The 14,966-nt window shown below is 34.7% G+C and overlaps 1 protein-coding gene across 5 annotated transcripts in view; it reads left to right on the forward strand.

The window, feature by feature from the left end:
* Positions 1-14,966, forward strand: part of LOC149807210 (patched domain-containing protein 3-like) — a 128,079-nt gene that overhangs the window by 23,437 nt on the left and 89,676 nt on the right. For all 5 annotated transcript variants that reach the window (XM_089963590.1, XM_089963601.1, XM_089963610.1 and 2 more), the window contains exons 6-8: positions 3,482-3,579; positions 7,506-7,626; positions 12,417-12,540. In XM_089963590.1, coding sequence (XP_089819716.1) covers positions 3,482-3,579; positions 7,506-7,626; positions 12,417-12,540 — 343 coding nt within the window. The remainder of the gene's footprint in view (positions 1-3,481; positions 3,580-7,505; positions 7,627-12,416; positions 12,541-14,966) is intronic.

The raw sequence follows: 14,966 nt of genomic DNA on the forward strand, positions 1-14,966 counted from the left end.
TTGTATAATGGCATGTGGGATCTGTATCATACAGACACATTTATTGTCTATAGATATAAAAGTTTAAATATTTCTGAATATTATTTTTAGCACATTTAATAGTTTCAACAAACTTTAAATTCTAGGAGCCTTCTGAACACAGATCAGAAAAACATAAAAGCCATGGTTTTAAAACTGAAAGCATTCAAAGACCAGAGATTTCAAAACTATTTTAGGTATTTGATCATGGAAGTGTAATATTACAGTTAAAGAGTGATTTGACAAATGACACTTTCACAGTTGTCATCCCAGTCAAGATAGTGTACCAAGATGCACAGCTTATTCTGTACAAATTTATTAGTGGTCAAGACAGTCAATTATCTGAACAAGATCTGCATTTTCCAGATACCATAAAATATGTTATTTTTTTTGTGGAATTTTTTTTATTGGATACTGGTTATTTGCAAGATATTACGGATTGCACCCAGAAAAGATCGACATGATGTACCTTACTTCCTGACCTACCGATACTAACATAAATAAATAAGACCTACTGATACTAACATAAATAAATAAGATTACAAAATTTTGTCTCATTCTGGCCATACATACCACTATTCTTTTTGATGACTTCTGTTATTGAGTAATAAGTTATAAATAGTGTGTGATTAAAAGTATAGATGAAACCTCCACTTACTGCTGACAGCTACTTCTGTATTTCTTCATTTTGACGAAGGTGATTAAGATAACTGGAGTTGTATGCAGATTATATTTCTGCAGCAACTTGAACCTCATGAATCTAAAAAAAAAAAAAAGAACTCTTAATGACTTCTGTTATCAAGAGTGGAGTGTGTATGTGTGTGTGAGAGAGAGAGAGGGAGAGAAGGATGAAACAATGACAATCATTGTGTATGTGTGTATTCAGAACATTAAGCATTAGTAGCCATTATGGTATGTTGGTTGTGGAGAAAGAGAGGTTACATTTTGATAGTAGCCTTCTTTGCAGTTACTTGATGCTAGTGATCTTATTATTTCATTGACAGGTTATATTCCATTGATAATTAACAACGTATAAACAGTCTGATTTGTCTGTAAGATCCATTGTCACATAACACCAAAACCCACATGGCTATGCAGTTATTACATGCTAATTAAAAATGCTTGGAGATTTGGCTGACACTTAGTTATTAATGACTTTGTCCAGGAATTTACTATCTAGGTAATTTTAGTCAAGGCAGTATTGAATGCAAAGTGTCCAATAGGTAAGACAAGATTAGTGAGGCCATCAGTTGGGAGACAAGACTGTTAGAGGGTAATGAAAATAATAACTTTTGGTTGAAAAAATATTTTAAATATGATGAATATACATGTATAATGATATTTCCAGTTAAATAATCGTGCAACAAAAAGTCTCTTCCTTGGGCTGTGGTTTGATAAAGCTAACTTAGGTAGACTGCCAGTAATTAAAATCCAATTGCATCCATGAAATAAAACATGAAAAATACAAATGTATTTGTAAAAAATAAATTTAAAAAAAAAAGTCGAAAGCACTATAAGCACTGTAAGAGATATATTCAAGAATCTAATTGGTTTAACAACTTGCACATTTGTGATAGAAACTGCCAAGGTTTTTTTTATCAATTTGCTTAAGATAATGGAACAATAAGAGTACTTAAACAGGAAGTGGAAAGAAAGTCACAGGAAAAATGTCATTGATAAAAAGTCACACTTTTATTTGGGGGAATAGTCACAATTATGTTTGGATGAAATCAAAATAATACCACACAGGACTTAATAATAAATGATTAGTCAAATCAGATTAGAGATTTATGAAATAGAAGTAGGTGGTACATATAAAAGCTAAATAAAGGTTCAGACACATGTACTGTGGTGAGAAATTTGCACCACAGTACTTATATTCCAAAAACTACAGTGAGATTCAAGAGTATAAAATTTGCAGAAAATAGTGTTGTAGATTTGGCCAACCGTGAGCAAATTCTCTTTTGTTGATTTTGTTTTTAATTTAGCATATATATTTTAGGAAGTTAATGAATAATAAAGCAAATGTTTCAAACTTTATTATAGTTTTCAAAATAACATTCATAATAATGTTACTAAATTAGAAAAACAAATTCATTTTACTTATATTCAATAAAACCTGATGTTGTATATAATCTGAATACCTTTTTTAAAGTTTGTATTTTTTAAAATCTTATTTGCACACAAATCTTCTCACTCAGACAGTTTTATAGGAAAATGTAAAGGATTTAATAAAAAGTATTAAGTCATCTGCATGAAAATATGAGATTATGAGACTATTAATTATGATTTTTATTGGCATATAGTTTACAACAAAAATTTCATGGGTCAAAATATTAGCATGAATTACTGTAAACATTGTTATACTATCGATTAGCAATGATGAAGGCATCCTATTTGTAATCAGTGATATATAATTTTAGTTTGTTTCTTGGTATTAGAATGTTTGTCCAGCCTGCCCCTGGCCATCAGAAAGCCAACATAGCAATCACTTTGGCACCCGTAAATCCATTCGCACCCTAGATTAGCCTTAGTCTTAAAGATTTTTTACTTAGTTAAATAAAAGGCAGGCTTGACAAAAAGGGGGTCTCATGGGTTTTTAGCTCTACTGGTCATAAGTGCCTTTCTCAAGGACACATCATGGTGGCCAACCTGTGCTGACTTGAGCAGGTATAAAACTTGCAATCCTTGGATTACTTGTTCACTGCTCAACCAGCTGATCTACAAGTTACCTGTCACTGCTCCAGTGGCCTAGTCATTAGAGCGGCCACCTCAGAATCGGGAGGTCTTGGGTTTGAACCCTGGCCGAGTCACACCAAAGACTTACAAAAATGGTACTAACAGGTGCCTGGCTAGGCGTTCAGCATTGAAAGGTTAGTGTTAGGACTGGTCAGCCTGGTGTCAGGATAATGTGACTGGGTGCGACATCATGCTATATGTCTGCGGCATGATGCCCCAGTGCTAGACATCACAGTAAACTGCCACACTGCAGACATCATAGCAATATGACTGAAAAATTGTTAAAGCTACATTAAAAATCCTAATCACACACACACACACAAAAGTTGCCTGTAAAGACCGAAACTTATAAAAATTGCACATTGTATTTGTAGCCCACTTTTCTAGACAGTATCTATAAATTTACCTATTAAATAGGGAATGTTCAAAATTAAACATTATTTTGGGAAACAATATGTACAAAGAAGATTTCTTCTAGTTTTCTTACTTTTATGGGTAATTGCTCCATTTAGAAAGTGACTTCTCTGCATCTCATGTATGGTTAAATGGATCAGCCCATGGTCCAAAATAGGTATTCATCATTGTTGGAAAACCCTTATATTACTTTTAGCAGTAGCAAACCAGTAGAAAGATGGATGGATGGATGGATGAGCAGTCAAACAGATCATGCTTTTATAAACTTATTCTTTCCACAGAGTCATAAATGTATATTTTTTTCTGATAGTGGAACAATGCAGCTCTTGAGTGGGAGAAGAAAATGATCGACTTTGGTAATGGACGCCATCTTTGTCTTCGCGAAGTTTATGTATATGCAACAAGAACGTAAGTGTAACAAAGTAGCATAGTAACTGCAGTAGTCCCCCTCTTGAATGGCCCCCCTGACTGGTGGCCGCCCACTTCTTATGGCTAGAATCCCTTGGCAATGACGAGTTTGTATTCAAAAGTAACCCTTAAGAACAGCCACCCCTCTAATGCAACCAGCAGCCAGCATATTAGACAAAAATGGAAAATGTTCCCCTCACAAGCGGCCACTTTTTTTCTTCAGATTTATCCAGAACCAATAAGTAATTCATATTGTGACATAAGTAATCAGATTATCTCTGTCATCGATACATGTCTGCCAACATAAAGTTTCCATTACTGAAAGAAGTTTTGACTAAAGTACACGTAACACTAAGATTAATATCATATCATTATCTATAAAAGCTGATGTTTACAGGAAATGGACTCAGCAATGTTATGGTAGAGTTTTGGGCTTCACACATCTGTCGAGTTCTTCTCTTTGATGATTACAAGCGGACGTAATTGTCAAGATCATAACAGGGTCGCATAGGCTAAAACAGATTTTGTGGATAACACACACACAGAAATTAACCTTGAACAAATCAGGGTACCAGACAAAGACAAAAAAAATCACGTGACAACACATTTATCGCTTCCTTTACGAAGAAGGCATTTCATCCACTTGACAAAGGTTTCATCTGCATAATTAAATCACATACAGTTAGCAACATCCGAATAAATCATTACCAAACATTAACATGTCATCACATAAACGGAGATGTACTATTTTAGACGAAAGTCGGTTATTCTGCTTCATGACATCTGGGGAGGGGAGGCTTGCCAAACAATTTTATGTAGAAAAGACTCGAATAAAACAATTTTATATTGAAAAGAGTCAATAAACAACATCATATCCAAAAAGGAGGTTATTCAGCAGCAGTGGGAAAATGGAGCAATCGGAAAGAGAATTATGTATGTACCAAGATTTAAATAACATTTTTGAATTGTTTTGCAATGTGTATGACAATACCTGCTCGCATATCATGCATATGCCAAGAATAAGGACTATTAATGTACATTCAGTTGAAATAAGTCCATTATTATAACAAGAAGAACCTTTTAATAATCAATGTTACTTTTAAACGAAGATATTAAATGAAGATATTAAGTGCTTTGAAGTATGTAGCTTTCTTACAATGTACATTACATATACTTCTCACAAAAATTTAGGCCCCCTCTGAAAAGGCCACCCATCTTATAAGGCCACTTTCCCGGTGCAGAAGGGGTGGCCATATAAGTGGGGGACCACTGTATTTAAATCAGAGATCCCAAAATGGATAGATTTGCCAGACATAACTGATAAATGAGTTCAAATGGTCATTTGCTAGCTCAACATGTCTTACATTGGACATAAGATTAACATATTTATCTCATGCATTATGTTTCTCAATTGTTTAAGTACTGTATAGCCACAAAGCATAATATAAAAGAGGTGTGCAAGTTTATCTCCCAGACCTATCAAAACTTTATCTTAAAGAGCACAGACAACTAATTCAATTTTTGTTGACCATAATGTTCGTGTTGGGCCAAATTATTTCAGTAATCAGTAGAACAAACAACAGACATATTATGCTTTGGCAGATCAGGGTCTTTGTTATTTGCAGGTTGACTCAATTTTTAAGCAAGTGTATATGGTAAATGAATTTCAAAACATATTGCTACAATACTCAGACAAGGGAAGATAATATGGAATTGTGACAATGGCTGCTAGTCCTCATAAAATATTCAGAATTTTGTGCATTTCTTAAATAATTACTCGACGTCATAGAATGTGCTTTAATGAAAGCATTTGTTTCTAATCCTTTGGAGGAGCATGTCTGACAGTGAAAGGAGTACATGTACAGTGGTTGCCATGGATAAAGTTAATCTTGGAACTCATTTCTTTTTCATAAACTTTTTCACCTTCTTTGAGGGACTAAGTTGTCTCTTTTGTGGTTGATGAAATTCCAGATTAAATATTTTACCCATAATCCAAGGAAGATATTTTCTTGATCACTTAAATCATTTATCTGAGACAAAGAGAGATCCATTAATAACAGAATCAGACATTCATCAGTTGCATCATTTTACCCAAGACAGAGATCCATTCATAATAAAATCAAACATTGACCATTGGCATCATTTTATCTGAGACAAAGAGAGTTCATTCATAATAAAATCAAACATTTGAGAAGATGAATGAAAATAAAGGGAAAATCGGAAAAGATTTCTGATGAATTAATTAGCAGCCTTTTGAGGCAAGATACCAAACTTAAAAGATTGTCTGATTATTTTATCTAGTTCAGTGGTCCAGTTCATACGAGTAGATGTATTCTCTTGGACAAAATATTAAAAAATGTAATAATTTGTAAACAATCTTTAGTATGAACATTGTACATTTTTCTTTCATAATCTTTAATAAATGCAGTCATCTAGCTCCACTTCTTAAAGTTGAAAATTGTTAATAATATATATATATATATGTGTGTGTGTGTGTGTGTGTGTGTGTGTTTGAGTTTATGACAGACTGTGACAAGACATTATTAACAGCATGACTGAAAATATGCATTACACAGCAGTTTATTAAGTCGTCCCAGGATATCGGTTTTTAAAATTTAGCATGGCTAAAACTTAGTACTATAAGTGAAAATTTTGTTAACTTACACAAAAGATAACTTATTCCTAAAATTACCATCAAAATCACTTGAAATATTTGAAAAAACTGTTGAGACAACATTTGGGCATATTTTATCTTGGTCCTTTTCCACTTAGTTTATATACTCAGCCAGTCACCAACATTTATTCTTTAAAATGCAGCATTCAATATATCATCACAAATAGGCTGGTTCCATAGTTCATAAAATAATTATTTGCCATTGACCAATTTTACAAATGCCCCAGGTCCTGTACTATGGAGATTACATCAGTATCTCACAGCTTTTAACTATATTGAGTAGATGTGTGTCAGCATATATAGCTTCCTTGCATAAAAGCCAATCAGTTTTATATAAATGATGCAGATCGACCGTAAAATGTAGATGCTGGTACTATTAAAGTAAAAACCTTTTGATGAAAACACAGATTTTAACCATATTTGATAGAAAGCCATCTGCCTTGAAGGCCTTTCAGAATTTTACAAATAATGTAAATCAGCTATCAGATATTTTTGCCATATTGCTACAGTGTCTGCAGTGTGGCAATTTATAGTAATGTCTAGCACTGGGGCATCATGTGTAGACATGTAGCATGATGTCCCACCCAGCCACATTACCCTGACACCAGGTTGACCAGTCTTAACACTAACCTCTTAATGCTGAGCACCAGGCGAGTTCCATTTTTATAAATCTTTGTTATGACTTGGCTGGTGTTTGAACCTGTGACCTCCTGCATCTGATGCAGACACTCTAATCACTTAGGCCACTGGAGTAGACACTATGAAATATAACTGCCATTACAAAAACATCAAAATATTTGCCTGAATTCTTTTAAAAACCTGCTTTGTGGAATATGACCTAATTTGAAAAAAAAAGCATTCTGTTAGAAAGGCCTTAAAATTTATACAGTTGTTGCTAATCTGCTTTCAACTATGACCACCATTGCTATCAGCAGAGAATCATTCATTGACCTATTCACAGCAACCACATGACATGATTTGTCAGAAGCATCCTAGCATGAAGCCCTGTCCAGTCTGTAGAAAAGATTGCAATCTGCCATCCAATATTCATGCTGTTACTAATAACAGAACAACTTTCAAAAGACATGTTTAAAAAAATGCCACAGAATTTTACAGCTAGCAACGAACAGAATTTCAAGTAATTTTGACAGTAGGCAGCCTGCTAAACCTGCTCTTGCAATTTGTTATTATGCAGATATCAACCAAGTGAGCATCTTCAGGCCAAAATGGGCATCTTATTTTATTTTTGCAGATTTGATGATGAGGGTTATGGTGCAGTGAATGCCGATACATCTTTACTGATAGCAGGCTTCAGCATTGTCTTTGTATTTGTAATTGTTGTCCTTGGCCGAGTTAGCATGGTGGAACACAAGGTGGGTGCAATTAGAGTGATGGCAAATCAGTCATTTATTTGTCAAGCTTATAGTAGTGGATACGTGAGATATCACACCCACTTTTCTTATAGCAGAAGTTGTGACCTTTAAGATACTGTCTTATCTGTTTTTGTTAGGTTGTTGAAATTATTTCATTTGTTTACCTATGTGCTCACTTATAAGTCTTGTCCAACTGTAAACAGCATAGACCTTGATCTCCCATCACATAATGTGACAGCAGATCAGTGTCTTAAGTTGTTCTGCTGATAACTATTAACAAACTGCACTGACCCAGGTCTGCTGGTGCATAATATTATGGCAGATGTGGACTCCACTTAAAAATGAGCATATATGGTATATTTCCCTAACCTCATTATGGTTTCAGCTCATAGTTGGTATAGCTTATTATCATTCATTCTGCAGTAGACCAAATTTCCCTTTGACCAAGTTCTATACTCCATATACTTTTGAAACTGTTTGAGTTAGTTAAAAGCTAAGAATCAGTAAGATACTTAAGGTGAACCTAGGTCATGGAAATTTTAATTGTATAGGGACCCAAGTTATGGGAAAACTAAGTTTATATGACTCTTGCTTTCTTCTGATTAAAGATTTTGACTCTGAAAGGTGAGTGATTTGAATATATTGATGCAAAATTTTCATTAATACAGGGCCAGGCTCTGATTTAAGTGTGGCTTAGCAACAAGGTCGTGACCTTTTCATGTCTGTTCTTTATCCATGATATAATGGCTCTTACATAGCTTTTGGTCGGCTACTGAAATAGGAGAGAATAAGGGAATCCATCACATACACCAGTGTAAGATAGGGAAAGCCCTACCTGAGGGTCAGAATTAGTGGCACAAACGAGGCTTTGTCAACTTTGATCTTATTGGTGGGTTTCCCCATTTCCATACCAGAGCATATGGTGGATTATTTTTGTCTTGTTTATTAATAGAAATGAATAATGCAATAAAACGTGTTTTATGACTCTTTTATGATAAACTTTTTATCCTACTTCTCCTGAATGGATGGTCATATTGACGTGAAATTTTCACCAAATGACTACTTATGATCTCTTGTTAGTCCTAAATGGAAATGGTGTCAATGTTACTTCCAACATGGCCACCATGAAAGCCATCTTAACAATCTTGTTTCACCACCCCTCTTGAATTGATGGTCATATTGATATGGTTTTTTTTGTTGCAAAAGCTTTTTCATCTTAACTCAAACATAATAAAGTAGTTTTGTTACTAAATTTGGAATGTTGGAGATCCTCAAGAATATCAGATGGTTTCAGTACTCAGCAGTTAAAAAAGAAATGACTTCTCATGTATTCCTGGACTTATTTTCTGCCAGTAGTGTCTACCCCATCAGAGACTCTTGTTCTACTTTCTCATTATGCTAGTGGTTGTAATTGCTGTGGTTGTTTTTTGTTATTCTTGTTGATGATGATGTAAGTAAACTTATTACTCCTCACAGTTTTAATATTTTGTCACTCTACTGGCTGTGACCATGGAAAAATAATTGTTTTTTAATTGGAGAGGATAAACTTATTGGTCTAACCAATGATAATGGTGATGCTGATAATTCCTTCTGCTGCTGTTAATGTTGTTGCGAATTGTTTTGTACAGAGAAGTTGAATAATGCAAGTATAAAAAGAAGGAGGATATGGTTAATAATATCATTTGTTTTGTGTGTTTGACCTTTGTCTTTGATTGAGGATAGTTTTAGTGTGTATGTGACTACACTCATGTTTTTGTCAAATTTGTAAGATATGATAGAAGTTTACCTGAGTCTGAGTTCAAGATCTTGACTTGATTATGACATTACAAGGTTCTAAAAACAATTTTTTTTATGAATTTGATGGCAAAATGACCTACATCCTTGGCATGTTGTTGTGTCATATGTTTTTAAATAAAGGTTTTGTTCAACAAAATTATTCATTTATAAAATAACATAAGTCTTTGTGGAATCAGGTTTAGTTGTGTTGAAATATAACTTACGAGGAATTATTTATTTAAATTTTTTATTGGAATTACAATGTGCTCATTGACTTTTTGACTAAAACACAATCTTGGGATTATTGTGAATTCATTCAAACACTTTAAGGATTATATCATTGTGATACAGCAAGACTATTGATATGTCAGCATATTCAAGACCAATGGTACTTTAGCACATTCCAGACTTAATTCATTTGGAATATTCTACACTTTTGGACATATGATAGAACATTTAGCATTATTTGGGATTTAATTCACAATACTATTGGTTCCTTTAAAATTTTCATTTTATAAATGCAAGAATTAAATTATTTGAGTATGACTAAACTTGCTGGTTTTGCTTCTTTTATTACTTAGTTAACCCTTTACCTCATAGAGCATAGTTACAAAGTACAGTGTGCTATAAATAGAACACCTGTTACCTAGTCGACTCCATATGTATACGGTTGCCTGTGAACTGTTAAGCAATGTAGTGTATGTTACGTTTAACAGCAATTTTAACCATTTTACATTTTTGGTACACATCTATTATGTGTGGAAAAATTTAAGAGTAAAGTCCAGTTGTTATACATGTGCTTTAAAATCTTGAGAGAACTCGTTCACTGTCATGTCAGCGAGGCCGCATGACCAACCGTAGCTGCCATTTCTCATACTCAAAATTTACAAGTTTTTCGTCTGCGTCTACATCACTAAGTCATCTGAATTTGATAATTTATAAAAGCTGATTGCTGCCTATATCAATATCAGAGCCTTTACCTAAGTTATTGAATCTTTCATAGTTGTGATTCTAATCGTGAAAACTTTGTAAGTACTGAATGAAATCTGCGACCGCCATTTTGGAGAGTGGAGATTACGACCCAGTTACTTTAAATAGCAGATATTGACCAGTGCATAAACAGTGAGCATGTGATCTGACGCAATTGTCATTCGCAGAAATGAATGTAGTATATAATAGGGGATTTTCCCCAAAGGTGGCGCTACGAAAACCGGCTCAAAATGGCTGATGTTTACAGCCGACGTCAAAAGGCGCTTCCGTGAGACTTTTGTATAGGCGTCAAAAGGCGCTTTGATGCGAATGGTGTAGAGGCATCCAAAGACGCTTGCATGAGGTAAAAGGTTAAAGACCATAGAGTCATAACAATATTTCCTTCATATTAAAACATTGAAATCCTTGAAATTCATCCAATGACCTAAACAATTAAGGATCTTATTGAGTTAAATTCCTTATTCAGGCAAAGAGTGATCATTTCTGCTAGCTGCTATTCCTTTATACTTAATACTGCATCTATTTTAAACATGAAAAAAAAGGATAAAATTTGAGGAAGATTTAAGAGTACTTTTACCATCCATTGAAATGAAACTACATGTGTAGCACAACTGTTGTCAACAATGGTCATTTTTTCAAGGTCATATGATGCCTTGTTACGGTCAGGACAGCTAGCTGAAGAATAAACTCAATACAAGGGCAGTACACTTTTACAGTTTACTTTGATGCATTATAATGTACTGTGATATATAATATGAATTTCAGCATTTCATTGTGTAGAGTAAAGATGCATTTTATCAAAATATCAGTAGCTTTGTGCACAATTCAGTTTCAGTTTTTTCACATAATGAATTCAAATATTTTCTATGCCTTTTCAGTCCTCCAACATCTCCCACTTAGGAGGTAATTATGGAGCATACCATAATACTGACCTTAATGCTGCCCAGTGACATTGATATTTCTATTTGACCATCTAATTTGGTTTCTGCATAATAACTCTAGTGCCAGATCTCACTGACATTGTGGATGATTTGCACTTGCAATAGGAAGAAGCCACTTGATTTTATGGTCCAAATATCAAAGTCCAAGGTTACTATAACTGAAAGAACATATTTGCACAAAACTTTGTAAATACCCTTTCATCTGAGGTAAGATGAAACTTAATGACTTAGGTGGCAAAAGGTTATAGGTGAAGGTTATTCTATAATAAATGAAATATGAACAATTGTTTCTGAATAATATCTTTTAATAGACCTAGTGGTTAGAGCATCTGCCTCAGATATCAGAGGTCATGGGTTCAATCCCCAACCAAGTCATACCACAGACTTACAAAAATGGTACTTACAGCTGCCTCGCTTGGCATTCAGCATAAAGAGGTCAGTGTTAGGACTGGTTGGCCCGGTGTCAGGATAATGTGACTGGGTGGGACATCATGCTAAATGACTGTGGCATGATGTCCCAGTGCTAGATGTCACTATAAACTGCCACACTGCAGACATCATAGTGATATGACTGAAAAATTGTTAAAGCTGTTAAAAATCCAAATCACACACACACTTGTTGAATGGGAGAAGCTTGTTGGGTTTTGGAGTGAAAAGGTCAAAAGTCAGGGTCTCATTGACTGAAAGTAGACAAATACTCCACAATAATTTTAGTTTTGGATTTCTTGCACTGGGATAAGAGAGACCAAAACCTTATGGATGGCTTTCACATAGAGCAATAAACAAACCTATTGATTTTGGGGTTTAAAGATCACAGTGACACTGACATATGAAAAGGTTTCTTTAAAATAAGTTTGATACATGCACAACATTAATTAGCACCAAACTTTGCAGAGGGTTTGTTGATAAAAAAATGACAGGGATTGATACCTTCATCTTGAAACCCCACCTAGCTTCATTATAGTGCTTATATCAGTGGGGGATTAATTTGAAATGCAAACAGAGCCAAAGTTTAAAATATTAGTAATATATTGGGATAAATATGCATGCAAGTTTTATTATACTTTTTATATATTTTTTCAGCTTTATGTATCTCTTGCTGGTATTCTGAGCATTGGCCTGGCAATCTTGTTTGCATATGGTATTGCCATGATTTTTGGGGTTATGTATGGACCGGTGCATGCCTTAATGCCATTTCTTCTACTGGGTGAGTATCTGTCTTATCTACCCACCTATCTATCTACACTCAGGACTCTCAATAACATTTGTCAATGTATCTGCCTTATCTATCCACCTATCTACCTACACTCAGGACTCTTTATAACACTTGTCATGTATCTGCGGGGGCCCCGAGTGGCCGAGTGGTCTAAAGCGTTCGCCGTTACGGATCACTGCCATCTCACTTCTGTCTGCGCCGGTTCGAGTCTCAGATTCAGCCAATGTAGATATGTGAGAAAGCATGCCAGTAGCTTCTCGTGGGTCGGTGGTTCTTTCCGGGGTTTTCCCGGTTTCTTCCTCCACCATTAATACTGGCCGCCATATATGGCCTATCGTGTGCTGAAAAATGGCGTTAAACCCCACAACAACAACAACAACAACATCATGTATCTGCCTTATCTACCCACCTATCTACCTACACTCAGAACTCTTAATAACACTTTTCAGTGTATCTGCTTTATCTATCTATCTATCTATCTACACTCAGGACTCTTAATAACACTTGTCAGTGTATCTGCCTTATCTACCCACCTGTATATCTACATTCAGGACTCTTAATAACACTTGTCAGTGTATCTGCTTTATCTACCCACCTATCTATCTACACTCAGGACTCTTTATAACACTAGTCATGTATCTGCCTTATCTACCCACCTATCTATCTACACTCAGGACTCTTTATAACACTTGTCAGTGTATCTGCCTTATCTACCCACCTATCTATCTACACTCAGGACTCTTTATAACACTTGTCATGTATCTGCCTTATCTACCCACCTATCTGTCTACACTCAGGACTCTTTATAACACTTGTCACAAAGATTGAGTGGGTTTTGGGTTGGGGAAGAGGCCAAGACCACATATAAAAAGAGCAGTTATTTACAGTGCATTTATTTTACGGAAGTGAATTTGCCTGTAATAACATATGCATTTCTGATACCACTTAACTAAACACTTAACATGAATTTATGGAATTGTACTGTTAACAAGATTAATATAAAAGTACATTATGTATTAATGGGCTGGAAGCTATGATAAATCATGCATGTAATAAACAATAAAATTATTATAGTGTCATTCTTCTAACATGTATGAAATTGATGATACTAAACTGTTCATCTAATGAATATGGAAATTTATGTTACAGTAATGTTTATTCCACTGTAATAGGGTGTAACACAAGGAATAATTCCATATATGATATTCCTTTCTATCAGCCAAAGATCCTGCCAGAACTTTGCATTCACTCAGGCACAAGCAGTAGCATGATCTTTTGACATCTCAATTTGACAGTCATCAAAAGAATCATTATTAATTGTGACATTATTATCCCTAGCCCACTTCATGGGGTTATAATATGGGGGAATTTTGCTATCACTGTCTGTGTCTCTCGGTCTATAAATAAACATTTTTTTCTGTATCACAAGTCTCTAACCTTTCATTGAAGTTATCTCTGTGAAACTTGTTATGTATATTGGACTACTGATCCAGATGTGTCTTTTACTATTCACAATTCTTTATTTTTTGATGTTCTTGTATTTATCCATCTGTCCATTTATACACCCACCTATTATCCACACTTACAAGCACATAACTCTACAACCATTTTAGATATCTCTGTTAAACTTGGTACACAGATTAGACTAGTAGTCCACATATAATTTTTGCCATTCAATTTTTCTTTTTCAATATTGTTTAAATATTCATTCATTATCTGTTCATCCTCCATCATTCACACTGTAGTTTCTGGGGAATACTACAAAACTATTTATCTCTTTGAAGTTTTGCACATTTAATGACTTCTGGTCCAGATGGTCATTTTGTTTGTCTATTTTTCTGTTCATCCATCATTCACACTTTTGTTGCAGAGGATAACCCCAAACTGTTAAGACATCTCTAAAAATCTTAGTACCTATTTTAGACTAGTGGTCCAGATGTACCTTTTGCTATTATCAATTCTCCAGTTGTAATATTTTTGCCCAATTGTTGATCTATCCATCCATTATCAACACTTTTGGTTCTTTGGCAAAATTGCTGACCGTTCTTTCAGTAGCATTTGCTTTGAAATTTGAATATTAGACTATGATGCAGCTGTACCTGTTGCTATTCACTATTTTTGAGTTTCAGTAATTTTAGTATTTTTTAACCATCCACAATTCACACTTTGTGTGTTTGTGATTTGGATTTTTAAAGTAGCTTTAACAATTTCTCAGTCATATCGCTATGATGTCTGCAGTGTGGCAGTTTATAATGTTGTCTAGCACTGGGGCATCATGTCTCACCCAGTCACATTATCCTGACACCAGACCGACCAGTCCTAACACTAAGCTCTTAATGCTGAGCACCAAGCCAGGCAGCTGTTTGTACCATTTTTATAAATCTTTAGTATGACTCGATCTGGGTTCGAACCTGCAT

Source organism: Sinohyriopsis cumingii, chromosome 1, assembly GCF_028554795.1.
Source record: "Sinohyriopsis cumingii isolate HCF-2022 chromosome 1, ASM2855479v2, whole genome shotgun sequence".
Classification (NCBI taxonomy): Eukaryota; Metazoa; Mollusca; class Bivalvia; order Unionida; family Unionidae; genus Sinohyriopsis; species Sinohyriopsis cumingii.